Here is a 17,222-nt window from a genome sequence, read left to right on the forward strand (position 1 = left end):
ATTCTAGGGGCGTGGTTTGCCCCTGATAGAGAGGGTTGGGTGGTTGCTAAGACACGGTAGACGCCAGTGTCAGGACACTGAATAGCTTGGCAATCACTGGCTCCCCAGTAACATGGCGTCTCTACGTAATGCAGATGCCCAGCTCAGGAACTACATCAAGCAGCACTCACTGCCCCACATCTACGAGGTAATAGCCCTGCACTGAGAGCCACATCTGTGTACTGCCCGTAATGGCTGCAGTTACATGAGTGACCCTGATTATACAATATACTAGCTATTGAACCTGTTCTACGCCCGGGTGGCGAGCATTTTTACTGGTATATGGTCTCCCATGCTGGTATGTGCTGCCCCCCTCCTGGTATTTGTGCTGCCCCCATCCTGTCCCCACCATCCTATCCTGGTATGCATGGCACTCCTCATCCCTATTCTGGTATGCATGGCACCCCTCATCCCCAATCCCGGTATGCATGGCACCCCTCACCCTCAATCCTGGTATGCATGGCACCCCTCATCCCTATCCTGGTATGCATGGCACCCCTCATCCCTATTCTGGTATGCATGGCACCCCTCATCCCTATTCTGGTATGCATGGCACCCCTCATCCCCAATCCCGGTATGCATGGCACCCCTCATCCCCAATCCTGGTATGTATGGCACCCCTCATCCCCAATCCTGGTATGCATGGCACCCCTCATCCCCTATCCCCGTATGCATGGCACCCCTCACCCCCAATCCTGGTATGCGTGGCACCCCTCATTCCCAATCCTGGTATGCATGGCACCCCTCATCCCTATCCCGGTATGCATGGTACCCCATCCCTCATCCCTATCCTGGTATGTATGGTACCCCATCCCTCATCCCCATACTGGTATGCATGGCCCCTCATCCGAATCCGGGTAGCATGGCACTCCCTATCCCGGTATGCATGGCCCCTCATCCGAATCCCCGTATGCGTGGCACCCCTCATCCCCAATCCTGGTATGCGTGACACCCCTCATCCCCAATCCCGGTATCCGTGGCACCTCTCATCCCCAATCCCGGTATGCGTGGCACCCGTCATCCCCAATCCCGGTATGCATGGCACCCCTCATCCCCAATCCTGGTATGCATGGCACCCCTCATCCCCAATCCTGGTATGCATGGCACCCCTCATCCCCAATCCCGGTATGCATGGCCCCCTCACCCACCAATCCTGGTATGCGTGGTACCCCTCACCCCCCAATCCTGGTATGCATGGTACCCCTCACTCCCCAACCCTTGTATGTGTGGTACCCCTCACCCCCCAATCCTGGTATGCATGGCACCCCTCATCCCCAATCCCTGTATGCGTGGCACCCCTCATCCCCAATCCCTGTATGCGTGTCACCCCTCATCCCCAATCCCTGTATGCGTGGCACCCCTCATCCCCAATCCCTGTATGCGTGGCACCCCTCATCCCCAATCCCTGTATGCGTGGCACCGATCATCCCCAATCCCTGTATGCGTGCCACCCCTCATCCCCAATCCCGGTATGCGTGGCTCACCTCATCCCCAATCCCGGTATGCGTGGCACCCCTCATCCCCAATCCCGGTATGCGTGGCTCCCCTCATCCCCAATCCTGGTATGCGTGGTACCCCTCACCCCCCAATCCTGGTATGCGTGGTACCCCTCACCCCCCAATCCTGGTATGCGTGGTACCCCTCACCCCACAATCCTGGTATATGCATGGTCCCCTCACCCCACAATCCTGGTATATGCATGGTCCCCTCACCCCACAATCCTGATATGTGTGGCCCTCTCTTCCCTTTCACACTGTACACACATACAAAAAAAATAAACAGTTATACTCACCTTTCTTCTCTGTACTCCAGCGCTGCAGCGTCCTGTTCTGCCGGAGGCCGGGGGAGGAGAGCGGCGCCGGAGCACCGCGCTGTCCGGCGCCATTTTGCTGAAGACACACTGTAAATGTGTCTTCAGTAAAATGGCGAAGGATAGCGCTATGCGCACGCGCCAATCCGACGCCTCACTCCTGCCCTGGTCTCCGGTGAAGAGAGGCGCCGCGGCAACGCTCCTCCTGGTCAGGTAAGTATGCAAGTATGGCACCGGAGATCGCGGTATGCGTTCAGTGTCTACGCATACCGCGATCTCCGGCGCCATACACCTCCTCTTACCTGTAACGGCTGGATGCCTGCTTCTGTCTAGAGCCAGACTGCGCGTCACTCATGCGCAGTCTATCGAGGCTTCAGACAGAGGTACGCATCCCCGGTTACATTATATATATATATATGTATATATATATATATATATACAGTACAGACCAAAAGTTTGGACACACCTTATCATTTAAAGATTTCTCTATTTTCTTGACTATGAAAATTGTACATTCACACTGACTATGAGATATAAAATCAGGCCATAATTGTAAAAAAGTCACATTTCACAGAGTAAAAATAATCTAAACCAAAAACACAAGAATTGGAATTCTCCAGACTGATCAGTTGGGCAGACACGTCACCGGAGTAATGATCTTCCCTCGCCATCACATATATTTTCAGGACCACTATAGCTCTGTGTGTGTGTATATTTAAAGATTTTTCTGGATTTTCTTGACTATGAAAATTGTACATTCACACTGAAGGCATCAAAACTATGAATTAACACATGTGGAATTATATACTTAACAAAAAAGTGTGAAACAACTGAAAATATGTCTTATATTCTAGGTTCTTCAAAAGTAGCCACCTTTTGCATTGATGACTGCTTTGCACACTCTTGGCATTCTCTTGATGAGTCACCAGAAATGAGTCACCGGAAAAGGTTTTCACTTCACAGGTGTGCCCTGTCAGGTTTAATAAGTAGGATTTCTTGCCTTATAAATGGGGTTTGAACCATCAGTTGTGTTGTGCAGAAGCCTGATGGATACACAGCTGATAGTCCTACTGAATAGACTGTATTTGTATTATGGCAAGAAAAAAACAGCTAAGTAAAGAAAAACGAGTGGCCATCATTACTTTAAGAAATGAAGGTCAGTCAGTCCGAAAAATTAGGAAAACTTTGAAAGTGTCCCCAAGTGCAGTTGCAAAAACCATCAAGCGCTACAAAAAAACTGGCTCACATGAGGACCGCCCCAGGAAAGGAAGACCAAGAGTCACCTCTGCTTCTGAGGATAAGTTTATCCGAGTCACCAGCCTCAGAAATCGCAGGTTAACAGAAGCTCAGATTAGAGACGAGGTCAATGCCACACAGAGTTCTAGCAGCAGACACATCTCTTCAACAACTGTTAAGAGGAGACTTTGTGTAGCAGGCCTTCATTGTAAAATAGCTGCTAGTAAACCACTGCTAAGTACATGCAACAAGCAGAAGAGACTTGTTAAGGCTAAAGAACACAAGGAATGGACATTAGACCAGTGGAAATCTGTGCTTTGGTCTGATGAGTCCAAATTTGAGATCTTTGGTTCCAACCACCGTGTCTTTGTGTGACGCAGAAAAGGTGAACGGATGGACTCTACATGCCTGGTTCCCACCGTGAAGCATGGAGGAGGAGGTGTGATGGTGTGGGGGTGCTTTGCTGGTGACACTGTTGAGGATTTATTTAAAATTGAAGGCATACTGAACCAGCATGGCTACCACAGCATCTTGCAGCGGCCTGCTATTCCATCCGGTTTGCGTTTAGTTAGACCATCATTTATTTTCCAACATTACAATGACCCCAAACACACCTCCAGGCTGTGTAAGGGCTATTTGACCAAGAAGGAGAGTGATGGGGTGCTATGCCAGATGACCTGGCCTCCACAGTCACCAGATCTGAACCCAATCGAGATGGTTTGGGGTGAGCTGGACCGCAGAGTGAAGGCAAAAGGGCCAACAAGTGCTAAGCATCTCTGGGAACTCCTTCAAGATTGTTGGAAGACCATTTCTGGTAACTACCTCTTGAAGCTCAACAAGAGAATGCCAAGAGTGTGCAAAGCAGTCATCAAAGCAAAATGTGGCTACTTTGAAGAACCTAGAATATAAGACATATTTTCAGTTGTTTCACACTGTTTTGTTAAGTACAGTATATAATTCCACATGTGTTAATTCATAGTTTTGATGCCTTCAGTGTGAATGTACAATTTTCATAGTCAAGAAAATCCAGAAAAATCTTTAAATATACACACACACACACACACAGCTATAGTGGTCCTGAAAATATATGTGATGGCGAGGGAAGATCATTACTCCGGTGACGTGTCTGCCCAACTGATCAGTCTGGAGAATTCCAATTCTTGTGTTTTTGGTTTAGATTATTTTTACTCTGTGAAATGTGACTTTTTTACAATTATGGCCTGATTTTATATCTCATAGTCAGCCAAGATAATGGTAGTCTGCTCATCTGACGATTCATGTACTCTCCAATATGAAGCTGTGCCAGGAAGGGCAGAGTAGATATTGGCTGGCAGTGGATACAATGTACAGGACCATATACATGGCTGATACAGATTAGTCAGAATGAATGGGAGATGTATAGGTTTGGGCTGTGAGGTGCTGTGACATACACATCCTGTATCATCAGAGGCTCCAGCTGCTGCTCTAGTCTTCCCTCTTGCTCTCTGTGCTGAGGATGGCCCCTTAACACTCCTCCTAATACCCTCTTTAATGATGTCGGTATTGGCCCTAAATGCTAAATGTAAGTGTTTAAAAACTAAGTTTCTTTGTCCCTGCTCTCCTTATCAGTGGTCACCAGACTAGTCCAGGACCAGTGCCAATCTATGCCGCCATGAAGTGGAAGCACGCACACATGGCGCCTGCGCAGAAGATCACGGAATACACTAGTCTGTAATCTTCTGCGCAGGTGCTGGTGAGTCACAGAGACTTTCTCCTATAGAAGGGAGGATCGTGGAGGGAGTTCAATGCGCAGGCGCGGGATTATATCTGCACGTCACAGGACACTGTGCGGGGGGAGAGGGGTACTATGATAATGAAGAGAGGAGGTGGGGATTCCTTCCGGTCCCAGGGCATGGAAGGGATCATTAACATAAGGTAAAATATAAAAGATTTCACAAAACAAGACCATTAATAGGAGGCATACAGGTAGAACTAGAGTAACATTTCTATCACCAGTATGCCCATATTAATAGGTTATATACGTCCTAGGGGGTGACAGATTCCCTTTAAGGAAGGACTGGAGAGGTGTGAGTCTGTTTGCTGGCAGGCCACAAAGGAGGATATTGCAGTAGTTAAGGCGGGAGATGATGAGAGCATGGACTAACATTTTAGTAGATTCAGAGTGGAGAAAAGGACAGATTCTGGAAATATTTTTTTGTCTTAAGTTTTATGTTGTTATTCTATGATTTTTTTTTTTTGAAAATTCAATACAAATTCAATTATAAAAAAAACCCAATAAATTCTATATTTAACTATATTAAGGTAACTTGCTGAAATATTGAGGGCTCCACGGATTCGTTACAATGATGTAAAGAACAAGCGTACAAATTATGTTATAAAAACATCGGAATCATTATTTAAAATAATTTACATAATACGAGTGAGTCAAAAAAATTCCCCACTATGACTGTAGATTTTATTTTAATCAACTTTCATATAAAGGAAATATATAATTTTTCGACAATCTCCATGCTTTTCAAAATATTTTGTCCATTAATCAACAAGCTTTTGCATTCCCTCATTTAAAAAAAATAATTTTAGGTTATGTTGCGGACCACAAATGCACCACTGTCTTCACTTCTTCATCGTACATGAATCTTCTCCCTCATAGGGATTCTTTAAGGGGACATAATCTGCTGGCTCATCTATCCAGATTCAGTTCATGAGCACACTCAATGTTGTCATCAGTCAAAGAAGGAGCCAGACACCCGTCCTCATGGTTGACAATTGTGTAACCTTACTGGAACTTTCTCAATTCATACACATTTCTTCCCGATAAAACACTTTCTCCATATTGGGCGTAAAGTATTCGAGAAATATCAGCACCAGACACTCCTTCACATCACGAAAAAACGAATTACTACACGCTGCTCTTCTTTCGTACAAATCAGAAGTGGGGCAGCCATTATATTTCGCACTGCAGTCACAAATGCACTGACGCAACACGTTCAAACCTGCATCGCAGTGATTACCAGCAGAAATTGTAATGTAACTGGAGTGCTAAAAATGTGTGACTCAACCTCATAATAAATAATCTACATCTTTTTTCCCCCCCAGGCACTACTATGTGGACTGTGTGCTATGTGTCCAGAAAATCCACTCCAATTTTTGGAGGAGAAGATCAAAGAGATGTTAGCGAAGGGCCATCATTCTCTTCTATGGTACTAGTATAATGTTCAATATTGTAGTGTTAGTCATTGTCATACATATTATCAAGCTGACCCCGAACCAGAGCTGACGTCGCTGCTGGTGTCGCTGGTGTTATTTTGGGTTGTGATGTTACCGCAGCTATTCTGGATGATACAGTTGTGTTATCACAGCACGGATTACCTGATGGAATCACCTTTGTGAGGCCACAGAATAGAACCGGATTTTCAGTTCAGTTTCATTCACCTGAATTTAATCCCTCTCTGATGTCACCGTAGTGACCACATGTGATGTCAAAATATATTATTTAGCTAAAAAGCACTTTTGTTGTTACAGCAGTCACCTAATGGTAATACATTTATGATGTCATGGCAGCTTTTCCATCACTGTGATGTCATAGCAGGTTATTTGTTTATAAACCCACTTGAGATGTCACTGCTGCTCGCTTTAGTTAAACCTGCTTGTGATGTCACAGAAGCTTGCCGGACTAAACCTCACTTGTGGCGTCACAACAGCTTGCCTGACAGAAACATAGCCGTGATGTCATAGAGACTAGCTGACAGTGGGCAACCATATAAACCAAGGTTCCGATTACAAGGGGCGAGCCGCGTCCCTAAACAGCCGCCAATCGGTAAAGCTTTACTGATCAGCGGCTGCTTGATGCCCAGCTTATGTAACATCCCTGGCGGCGTGCTGGCATGGCTTTACCATCTCCCACCATGCAAGACCGCCAACTTACCTACCAGTCCAGGCTGTGCAATATACTTTTCTACTTGCTGTGTGCATGTCTCTTGCCTGCTGGCTTAGGGCTGCGGCGCTGGAACTTCCTGATTCTTAAAGTTACAGTGTGCGCAGTTGTAGCACCCTGAGGATTCGGCTGCTACAGGGGTATTGCACCTCAACCCAGAGGTGTGATATTCCACTCCCGGGTAAGGAAGGAGTGTGGAACTGAGCTCGGTAGGCTGCATGCACTACACACATCCCATTTCCGAGGAGCAGACCGACGGTACTCCCACTTAGAAATGTGCAGGTACGACCGAGTCTGTTCCTGGCTGGAGTGGGAGTGGGGTGGTACATCCCAAGTAGTGTAGGGGCAGATAGGGGGAGCAGCCTGGGTAAAGATAGGAGCTCATTGGGTGCTGGTCACCTGAGCTCACACATAGAGGGTGTATATAAGGTGGGCACCAACTAAGAACAGGGTCAGTTGCAGAGAGAAAGTCAGCGAGCGGAGGAGAAGAGAGACCCAGAGTGAGAGAGGAGAAAGAGAGACCCAGAGGGGGAAACAGAAGAAGAGGACTCTAAGACCCCAAATTAAATCCCCTTGTGAAGAGTCGGCACAGGGTACCGGAACCCAAGCTGGTGGGGGCAAAAACACACCCCAGCCAGAGACCGGAGACCGTGGGCAGCGTTTGCCACGGTCACCCACCACATCCACCACGAAGGCATACCACGTGGAGGGTCAGGGAACCCGAGGCCAAGGGTCTCCCAACAGAAGGCCCGAGGGAGCTGGACCTGGGTGGATCAATAGTGGGGACGGCCAGAGAAAGGACAGAAGGAGAGCTCAGGGTCACGCTCCGGACTTATTTGGGGGTTGGCTGGATCCAGAACCTGGTGGACGCAGCACGGCTCGGGAGGTCACTCGAAGCTGGAGTGACCAGAACATCAGCAGTGAGTAAACATCCTAAACTGCATAACCCGACTCTGTCTCTGATTGCCGTCTACACTGCATCACCACAACTCCCATCCTCTGCACCTGATCCCCCTGAGGCTATACCCCTCCCGTTGGGGGTTATCCTATCAAGCTGCACCAACACCACCAGCCTCAGCGGACCCTGCTGCAGCGGCGGCCACAGTGACCGCAACACAACGGGTGGCGTAGTCGACATTAAGAACTTAATAACATCTGTAGGACTGCCACATACAACTGAGTTTGACACCCTGGGCACGGACCGGGTCACAGCCACTCGGAAGACTACAACCCCCATCTGATCCGGCTCCGGATATTCCCTCTAAAGAATATGGCCCAGGGGGTGCGTCAACTTTGGCGTAGTCGGCAGGATTACGTGCCCACAACAACCGGGTACTGCGTGCCTGAAGAAAAGTGCAAGTTTACCTCAAAAAGAAGTCTCCTGCCGGTTCCGGAGGGTCCCCGCCATCGGACCCCATCACCAGTCGATTCCAGCCGGTTGTCCGCCATTAACAGCGTTTTCCCGCCATCTGCAGAGTTTCCCGCCACTGGGAAGCGATTCCCGCCATTTCCAAAGGTTTCCCGCCTTGGAAGAGCGGACGCCATTATGGGCGTGCCAGAGGGTGGCGAGAGGCCACCTCCCATCGTGGGCCAGGACCGAAAATGGCGCCAAAAGTGGAAACCGCCCCCACCAACAGAGACTGTGATGCTGGAGGTGTCCGTCAGCGTGAAAGAACCGCCCCTGGAGCTGACAGTCACCAAGTGGCCCCGGGACCGCCCTCGAAGTGGGAGGAGACGAAAGGAAAGAACAAAGATGGGTGTCGCCTGGAGCAGTCTGGAGCGAGCGCACCCGGAGGCAAGAAGCCTGGAGAAGAGTAACGGAGGAGCTCACCCGGAGATGGCGAGAGAGCAGAGCAGCACCGGCCCGCTGGCCAGGAGCCTGCTGGAAGAAGAGCAGAGCAGCACCGACCCGTTGGTCAGGAGCCTGCTGGAAACAACGACCCCACTAGGCCTAGTGGAGGTCCTCGCACAGCTCCCCCGAGACCGGGAGTGTGCACAGACTGCCCTGGAGGGCCTCGCACGGAGGATGGCCCGGGTACAGCGAGAGACATTGGCGGAGTGGAGCCGAGAGATGGCCCAGCAAACCAAGACCCGGAGCACGCCAGCCAAGATGAGGAGACAGACCGCCTCTGAGGATGGCGCGGGAGGACCCAAGGCCGGAGACGGCGCCGAGAAGGGAGCCGAACGCATGGAGGCAGGTAAAGGGGACGTCTATACCCCAAACCGGGACACCGCTTACCTGCCCCAGCTCCCCGTCGCAGAGCCCGAAAGTCCCCCTGCTGTGCCCGAAAACGCCATGTCACCGACGCAGACTAGGCCCCAACTGGAAGCCGCCGCCGCGACCCCTGTGACGCCATGCGCACCGACCCCGAGCGTGGCAAAACAGGAAGTAACACCAGCCTGGTCGCAGGGCCTAGAATTCCCGGGCGTCGCATCACCAACAGCGCCCCCTACCTCCGCGGAGCCTCCGGCCTGGCCGCAAGGCCAGGTAGCCCAGGGCGCCGCCGTCCTAACGGTGCCCTTCACCTTCCAGGTGCCCCAGGCCTGGCCGCAAGGCCTGGGCAACCCGGGCGCCACCACCACCGCGCCCGCACCCGTAAAACCAAGGGTGCCGCGTCTGGGAGAGGACTTGTTTGCCCAGCACACGTGGCCGGACGGGCAGCCTTTCATCTGGCCCCAGAAATATTATGAACTGGAGCACCAGAGGAGAGTTGGGGCCATGTGTGCACCCCTGATTCCGCCTCCGAAGCCCGTGATAAGGATCTCGCCCCCGCTTGAAGAGACCCAATTTGAGTGGGACCCCAACGGAGAAGACCTAATGGGGTTCACTCAAGAAACCAGGGCAGCTGCAGCGGAGCGTGCTGAGTGCTGCCGACAGCAGCTCGAGGAGTTTGCGAGGGAGCGGAGAGAGAGGCGGGTCCGGGAACAACAGGCCCAAATAAGGAGCGCCGAGCAGAAGAGCCGAACCAGGAGGGACCCCCGTGCAGCGCACAGTCCCCGCACCACCGGGACTGTAATTAAGTTCAACATGCAGCATGGGTGGGGCTTCATCAGAGACCACAACACCCCCGGCGACGTCTTTGTCACGCGCAGAGATGTGGAGTCCCATCTGCCGGAGGGGCACAGAGGTCGTGACCTTTATATCGGGGACGAGGTCACCTTTACCCGGCACAAGTGTGCCAAAGGACCTTACGCCCTCCATGTGCATCGCCTGACAGAGGAGGAGCTGCGATGTGAGGAGGAAGAGCAAGAGGATCCGGACGGGTCTGAAGCTGAGATCCCCAAAGAAGGAGCAGGAGGAAGACGTTGTTGAGTACAGCGGAGCAGGTGCTGTAAATAGTTACCCGATCGGGGTACAAAGAAACTGTTATTGCTAATATAGTCCCCGTTGGGACCAGCTGAGTGAACTGTTCACCCGTTTACCCTTAATCCCACAGGCTGAGGACTGTGAGCAGCCATTCCCTTTCCCTCCTTAACTGGCCGAGGACTGAGAGCGGCCATATTCCCTGTATATAGTTGCGCGTCCTAAAGCGCCCCCTACTGGTTTTACTGTTAAATCATCTTAAAGAAAGGAACTGTCGCACTTTGCCCGGTCAACAGTTGCCCAGTGACCGGAGGAGGAACAAGAGACGACGAGAATGTTTAATGCTGCTAATTTATATAATGTTTTATATGTTTTATATGTTTTATATGTTTATGAAAAATTTTGTATGTTTTGTGATGTTTTTGTCTTACAGCCCGAGGACGTGCTGTGATTTACCAGGGGGGAATGTAGCACCCTGAGGATTCGGCTGCTACAGGGGTATTGCACCTCAACCCAGAGGTGTGATATTCCACTCCCGGGTAAGGAAGGAGTGTGGAACTGAGCTCGGTAGGCTGCATGCACTACACACATCCCATTTCCGAGGAGCAGACCGACGGTACTCCCACTTAGAAATGTGCAGGTACGACCGAGTCTGTTCCTGGCTGGAGTGGGAGGGGGGTGGTACATCCCAAGTAGTGTAGGGGCAGATAGGGGGAGCAGCCTGGGTAAAGATAGGAGCTCATTGGGTGCTGGTCACCTGAGCTCACACATAGAGGGTGTATATAAGGTGGGCACCAACTAAGAACAGGGTCAGTTGCAGAGAGAAAGTCAGCGAGCGGAGGAGAAGAGAGACCCAGAGTGAGAGAGGAGAAAGAGAGACCCAGAGGGGGAAACAGAAGAAGAGGACTCTAAGACCCCAAATTAAATCCCCGGGTGAAGAGTCGGCACAGGGTACCGGAACCCAAGCTGGTGGGGGCAAAAACACACCCCAGCCAGAGACCGGAGACCGTGGGCAGCGTTTGCCACGGTCACCCACCACATCCACCACGAAGGCATACCACGTGGAGGGTCAGGGAACCCGAGGCCAAGGGTCTCCCAACAGAAGGCCCGAGGGAGCTGGACCTGGGTGGATCAATAGTGGGGACGGCCAGAGAAAGGACAGAAGGAGAGCTCAGGGTCACGCTCCGGACTTATTTGGGGGTTGGCTGGATCCAGAACCTGGTGGACTCAGCACGGCTCGGGAGGTCACTCGAAGCTGGAGTGACCAGAACATCAGCAGTGAGTAAACATCCTAAACTGCATAACCCGACTCTGTCTCTGATTGCCGTCTACACTGCATCACCACAACTCCCATCCTCTGCACCTGATCCCCCTGAGGCTATACCCCTCCCGTTGGGGGTTATCCTATCAAGCTGCACCAACACCACCAGCCTCAGCGGACCCTGCTGCAGCGGCGGCCACAGTGACCGCAACACAACGGGTGGCGTAGTCGACATTAAGAACTTAATAACATCTGTAGGACTGCCACATACAACTGAGTTTGACACCCTGGGCACGGACCGGGTCACAGCCACTCGGAAGACTACAACCCCCATCTGATCCGGCTCCGGATATTCCCTCTAAAGAATATGGCCCAGGGGGTGCGTCACAGTCCTAATGCATCCCCAGCATATTGCTGTGAGTCACTGAATACTTAAACCTCCTCCACCCAGTGGGAGGTGCTTGAGCAACACTTTCTTACAGTGTGTTCTGTGCAACTGTAAGTTGCCAGGTCCTGTCCTGAATCTTGTCTGCTTCCGCTACCCTGGGGGCTGAGTACCCAGGCCCATTACCTGTATCTGTGACTTCTAGTCTATTTCCGCCACCCTGGGGGCTGAATGCCCAGGCTCGTTCCTGTATCTTGTTCCTGTGTCAGTTCCTGTCTGAACTGTGTCCTAGCCCGTTACCTGTTTGTCTCTATGTCCGATCCTTCCCTTTTCCTGCAGTGTCTGAACCAGTACCTAACTTCTACTTGTTGTCTCTGTACTTCTGTTTGTGAGTTTTGTGTCCACTCGCTACTTCATAGCAAGTACCTTGTGTGTATCTGGTTCTGCTTGTCCCGTTTCCCTGCCTCCGTATCTACCTCCTGTGTTCTGGCTATCTTCCTGTGTTTCCCGGTCCCTGTCTGTTCCATGTGAACTGAGTCCTGTCCTGTCTGTCCGCACCTGTGGCTCTGCTCTGCTCCGCTTCCCCTCCGCACCTGCGGTTCTGCTCTGCTCTGCCCTGCTCTGCTTCCCATCCGCACCTGCGGCTCTGCCCTGCTCTGCTTCCCCTCCGCACCTGCGGCTCTGCTCTGCCCTGCTCCGCTTCTCCTCCACACCTGCGGCTCTGCTCTGCCCTGCTCTGCTTCCCCTCTGCACCTGCGGCTCTTCTCTGCTCTGCCCTGCACCGATTGCCCTCCGCACCTGCGGCTCTGCTCTGCCCTGCTCCGCTTGTCCTCTACACCTGTGGCTCTGCTCTGCCCTGCTCCGCTTGTCCTCCACACCTGCGGCTCTGCTCTGTCCTGCTCTGCTTGCCCTCCGCACCTGCAGCTTTGCTCTGTTTTGCCCTGCTCCACTTCCCCTCTGCACCTGTACTTCTGTTTGTGAGTTTTGTGTCCATTCGCTACTTCATAGCAAGTACCTTGTGTGTATCTGGTTCTGCTTGTCCCGTTTCCCTGCCTCCGTATCTACCTCCTGTGTTCTGGCTATCTACCTGTGTTTTCCGGTCCCTGTCTGTTCCATGTGAACTGAGTCCTGTCCTGTCTGTCCGCACCTGTGGCTCTGCTCTGCTTCCCCTCTGCACCTGCGGCTCTGCTCTGCCCTGCTCCGCTTCCCCTCCGCACCTGCGGCTCTGCCCTGCTCTGCTTCTCCTCCACACCTGCAGCTCTGCTCTGCCCTGCTCTGCTTCCCCTCTGCTCCTGTGGCTCTGCTCTGCTCTGCCCTGCTCCGCTTGCCCTCCACACCTGTGGCTCTGCTCTGCCCTGCTCTGCTTGTCCTCTGCACCTGTGGCTCTGCTCTGCTTGACCTCCGCACCTGCGGCTCTGCTCTGCCCTGCTCCACTTGCCCTCCGCACCTGCAGCTCTGCTCTGTTTTGCCCTGCTCCGCTTCCCCTCTGCACCTGCTGCCCTGCTCTGCTTCCCCTCCGCACCTGCGGCTCTGCCCTGCTCCGCTTCCCCTCCGTGCCTGCGGCTCTTCTCTGCTCTGCCCTGCTCCGCTTGCCCTCCGCATCTGCGGCTCTGCTCTGCCCTGTTTGCCCTCCGCATCTGCGGCTCTGCTCTGCCCAGCTCTGCTTGCCCTCCGCACCTGCGGCTCTGCTCTGCTTTGCCCTGCTCCGCTTCCCCTCTGTACCTGCTGCTCTGCTCTGCCCTGCTCTGCTTCCCATCCACACCTGCGGCTCTGCTCTGCCCTGCTCCGCTTCCCCTCCGCACCTGCGGCTCTGCTCTGCTCTGCCCTGCTCCGCTTCCCCTCCGCACCTGCGGCACTTTTCCTGTATCCCAGTCTGTACAGGTCCTTATCCAGCCTGTTTACCTACCTGCCAGTACCCGCCTGTCTGCATACCAGCCGTGCCTGCCAGTACCCACCTGTCTGCCTACCAGCCGTGCCTGCCAGTACCCGCCTGTCTGCATATCAGCCATGCCTGCCAGTACCCGCCTGTCTGCATACTAGCCAAACCTGCCCATTCCTGCTTTCCTCAGTGTGGGTCAACAGCTGTGACTGGGGTCTGACCTGGAGTAGCACCTGGGCCACCTCCCACGACCCTCCTCGGACCATGGAGTCGATTAAGCCGCCGTGCGTCTGTGGTCGGATCTGGTGAGATCCCTAGTCATGCCCCTCCAGGCACTCCTCGGTTCGTGGCCCAGTGGGACCACTAATCACACTCACGCCAAACAGTCCGGGCGTGAGCGTAACAGCTTACACAGGCAGACCACAGTAAACGAAGTGCACCGAACAATCTGTAATAAATCGTACAGCGCACACGTAGGCTGCACCTGTTCTCGCCAGCACAAGTCTTGTTTAAACAGGACGATCCGAGAACAATGATCTTCTGCTCTTCGAAAAAGATCATTTCACTCAATGAGCGAGCATTTTATTGCTTCATCGGGGGATCAGCAGTCACTTTACACTGCAAGATAATTGTGAAAAAGCATTCTTAAGAACACATCTTCATGATAATATTTCATTGTAAATGCAGCATAAAGGGGTATTGTTACGTCAGGGCAGGGAGATGCCCGGCAAGCGGCGCAAATGGAGTGTTATGATCTGCAACATGTACTAAGGAAAGATAAGGGAAAACTGTCCCTACAGTAAAACTAAGCTGAATCCCTACGATGTAGCGGGCTGCCTGTTCCTAGCGAACAGACCCACCTTAGTCCTTGGCTAGTCTGAACGAAGACCTATAGCATAAGGGGAGGGGTCCCTAAAAGAACTAAGGACTGGGACAAAAATGGGACACCTCCTAAACAGAGAAGTTGTTGCAGAACACAAAAAGACAAACAGACAAAAAAAGTACTAGAGGTCCCAGAAGGACCAAACGTACTGACAGAGAAAGGCACAGAAGCACCTGGCTAGAGGTCCCAGAAGGACCAAACATACTGACAGAGAAAGGCACAGAAGCACCTGGCTAGAGAAACCGTCAAACACTGAAGTCCAGCACAGCCAAAAGGGCGGAGCTGGAATATAAAGGCAGATGGTCACGTGACCGCAAAACACAAGATGGAAAAAACAAACAGGAGGGTTCTAACAGGGAGAGGGGAAAACAGGAAAAGGAAGGCCCTGACTATACGGAGAGGGGGAGATGGTGACCCCTCAACACTCACCTAATGTTGAACCCTGCACTCCCTATTGCCCCAGACAGGTCCTTCCCCCCCATGCACCGTCACGTGCCTAAGCCCTGGCTGTCCCCAGGCTTTGCCCTAGCTAGTGAGATGGCCAGCAAGACACTGGTCTTACTTCTACCAAAAGACGACACAGGGAAGGAGACAAACAGAGGAAAACACACACAAATAAACTTCACGGCCACGGAGGACACAATAGTTTTTCCAACTAACACCTTCTCCAGAGAAGTCAGGCTCAGGATAGAAACTCTATTGCTGGCATGGTAGGAAGCCTGGAGGGGGAGTGTTACCAATGAGCAGCAGTTGAGACCAAAGCCAAATGGCATCTCAGCAGACTTAAACCAGGAATTCTACTCCACTCATGTGAATGGTCGTGTAGACTCCAAAGAGGACCTGTGATCAGCTAATCTCTGTGATCTTCTGATCCCAGGTGCACCACAGGTCCCAGCAGAGTGCAGCACATTCGTGACAGGTATTCCCATCTCCAAGATCCTATCCCAGTATGCAGTAGGTGTAATAATAATAATATTAGCAAATACTTCCAATTAGAAATGTAGTATAGTTCTCCTGATTCGCTATGTTGCTTACCCCATGTGCAGGGCATTGCATTAGCTTAAGTATCCATGGTTAAGATGACTATCAGATAACTAACTGTCACTATATGAGTGGTCGGAAACATACGCCCCATAGCCTGGAAGATCAAAACGTAAAAAGATGTTTTTTAATGAACATGGCACCATCAAGGAGGCATACAGGTATGACTTGCTTCAGCTTTATACAACCTGTATGCCCATATTATTAGCTAAAAATGTTCAAATGGAGTGACATATACCCTCTAACTGCCCAGCCCCTGTTCTTAGCCATTGTCTCTGGTCTTTTTTTACAGGCTGCAGCAGTGACATCAGGACTACAGATCTATTGCTACACATCACCACTGCAACCAATCACTGGGCTCATTGGCATGTGCTGTCTACATCTGCGGAGCCACTGAGCTGTGATGGAGTGGCTGTAGCAATGATGTGCTCTGCAATTGTGACGTCACCACTGCAGCCTGTCGACAAAGTAAAAAAGTTAATTAGTGGAAAAGCCTTCTATAAAAGGACACAAAGAACAAAATAATTGTCCTTTTGCATTTCATGCACTGCAATGTTCCACCCTGCACTTTTATAGATTGCCTTTAGTAAGTATTCCCTGCCACCTAGTGGTAGATCTTGGTTATAGAAAGTACAAAAAGTATTTTATCTAATAAATGAAATAACGTGCACCTTTTAAAATGTGTTGTTTAATACGTTTGCTTCCTAAACATCAAATGTCATACTTTTTATTGGCATGCTAGAAAAATTGGAATTGTCAGTTGTTTAACTTTCAGAGACCACTTCATCAGTGAAGTTGCCAAGTATGCAAAATTTAATAAAAAAACAAAACAACAACATATTTCAATTTCACCTTTAGTTGTATTGTCTGAAAATGTAGAAGATATCTTGCTAGTATGTCCTCAATGGCTTTTTTATGTCTTTTCCATTCTTACTTACCTATAGAAGCCCTGTAGCCAGAATCTTTGTTGTTGCAATATGTGGTAAAACACATTTGGGTTTTGTTGAACTATATTTGGCTGTACAGCAAAAAGTAGGTGCCATTTTGCTCATGTGAAAGCAACCTAATTGTACAATGCTGGAGGAAGATGTTGGCACCACGTAATTAATATTTATTATTATTTTTTACCATTTTCTCATTACAGCCAAAAATGTATCTATAAGTATCAAGCTTTCTTCCCCGTACATATTATTGTTTTGCTTTGTTTTATCCACATTACATTTCTATTTCCCTGATATAAACGTGTCGTCTGCTGTTATCTATTATAAAAAGGTAGTTTTCAATAATAGTAACAAAAGAGCAGACATTAAAGGAGAGTTACAGTTTTAGCAAATAAAAGTTATTGTTTGTTTATCCCCTTCACAACATGCAGGAAGTGCTTTCCCACAAACCGCCATTCGACTACGGTGTGACGGTCAACATCAGCGGGTGTCAGCTATACATTAAAGCT

The 17,222-nt window shown here is 50.7% G+C and overlaps 1 protein-coding gene across 3 annotated transcripts in view; it reads left to right on the forward strand.

The window, feature by feature from the left end:
* Positions 1 to 4: 4 nt before the first annotated feature.
* The window catches only part of FBXL13 (F-box and leucine rich repeat protein 13), a 277,666-nt gene continuing 260,448 nt past the window's right edge, over positions 5 to 17,222 (forward strand). Inside the window, exons 1-2 of one of the 3 annotated variants that reach the window (XM_073652270.1) lie at positions 5 to 187; positions 6,182 to 6,285. In XM_073652270.1, coding sequence (XP_073508371.1) covers positions 113 to 187; positions 6,182 to 6,285 — 179 coding nt within the window. In that variant the 5' untranslated portion in view covers positions 5 to 112. The remainder of the gene's footprint in view (positions 188 to 6,181; positions 6,286 to 17,222) is intronic. The other 2 variants (XM_073652271.1, XM_073652269.1) reach the window with 2 other exon arrangements.

This window comes from Phyllobates terribilis, unplaced genomic scaffold (genome assembly GCF_046119375.1).
Source record: "Phyllobates terribilis strain yellow unplaced genomic scaffold, ASM4611937v1 Scaffold_11__3_contigs__length_659146591, whole genome shotgun sequence".
Classification (NCBI taxonomy): Eukaryota; Metazoa; Chordata; class Amphibia; order Anura; family Dendrobatidae; genus Phyllobates; species Phyllobates terribilis.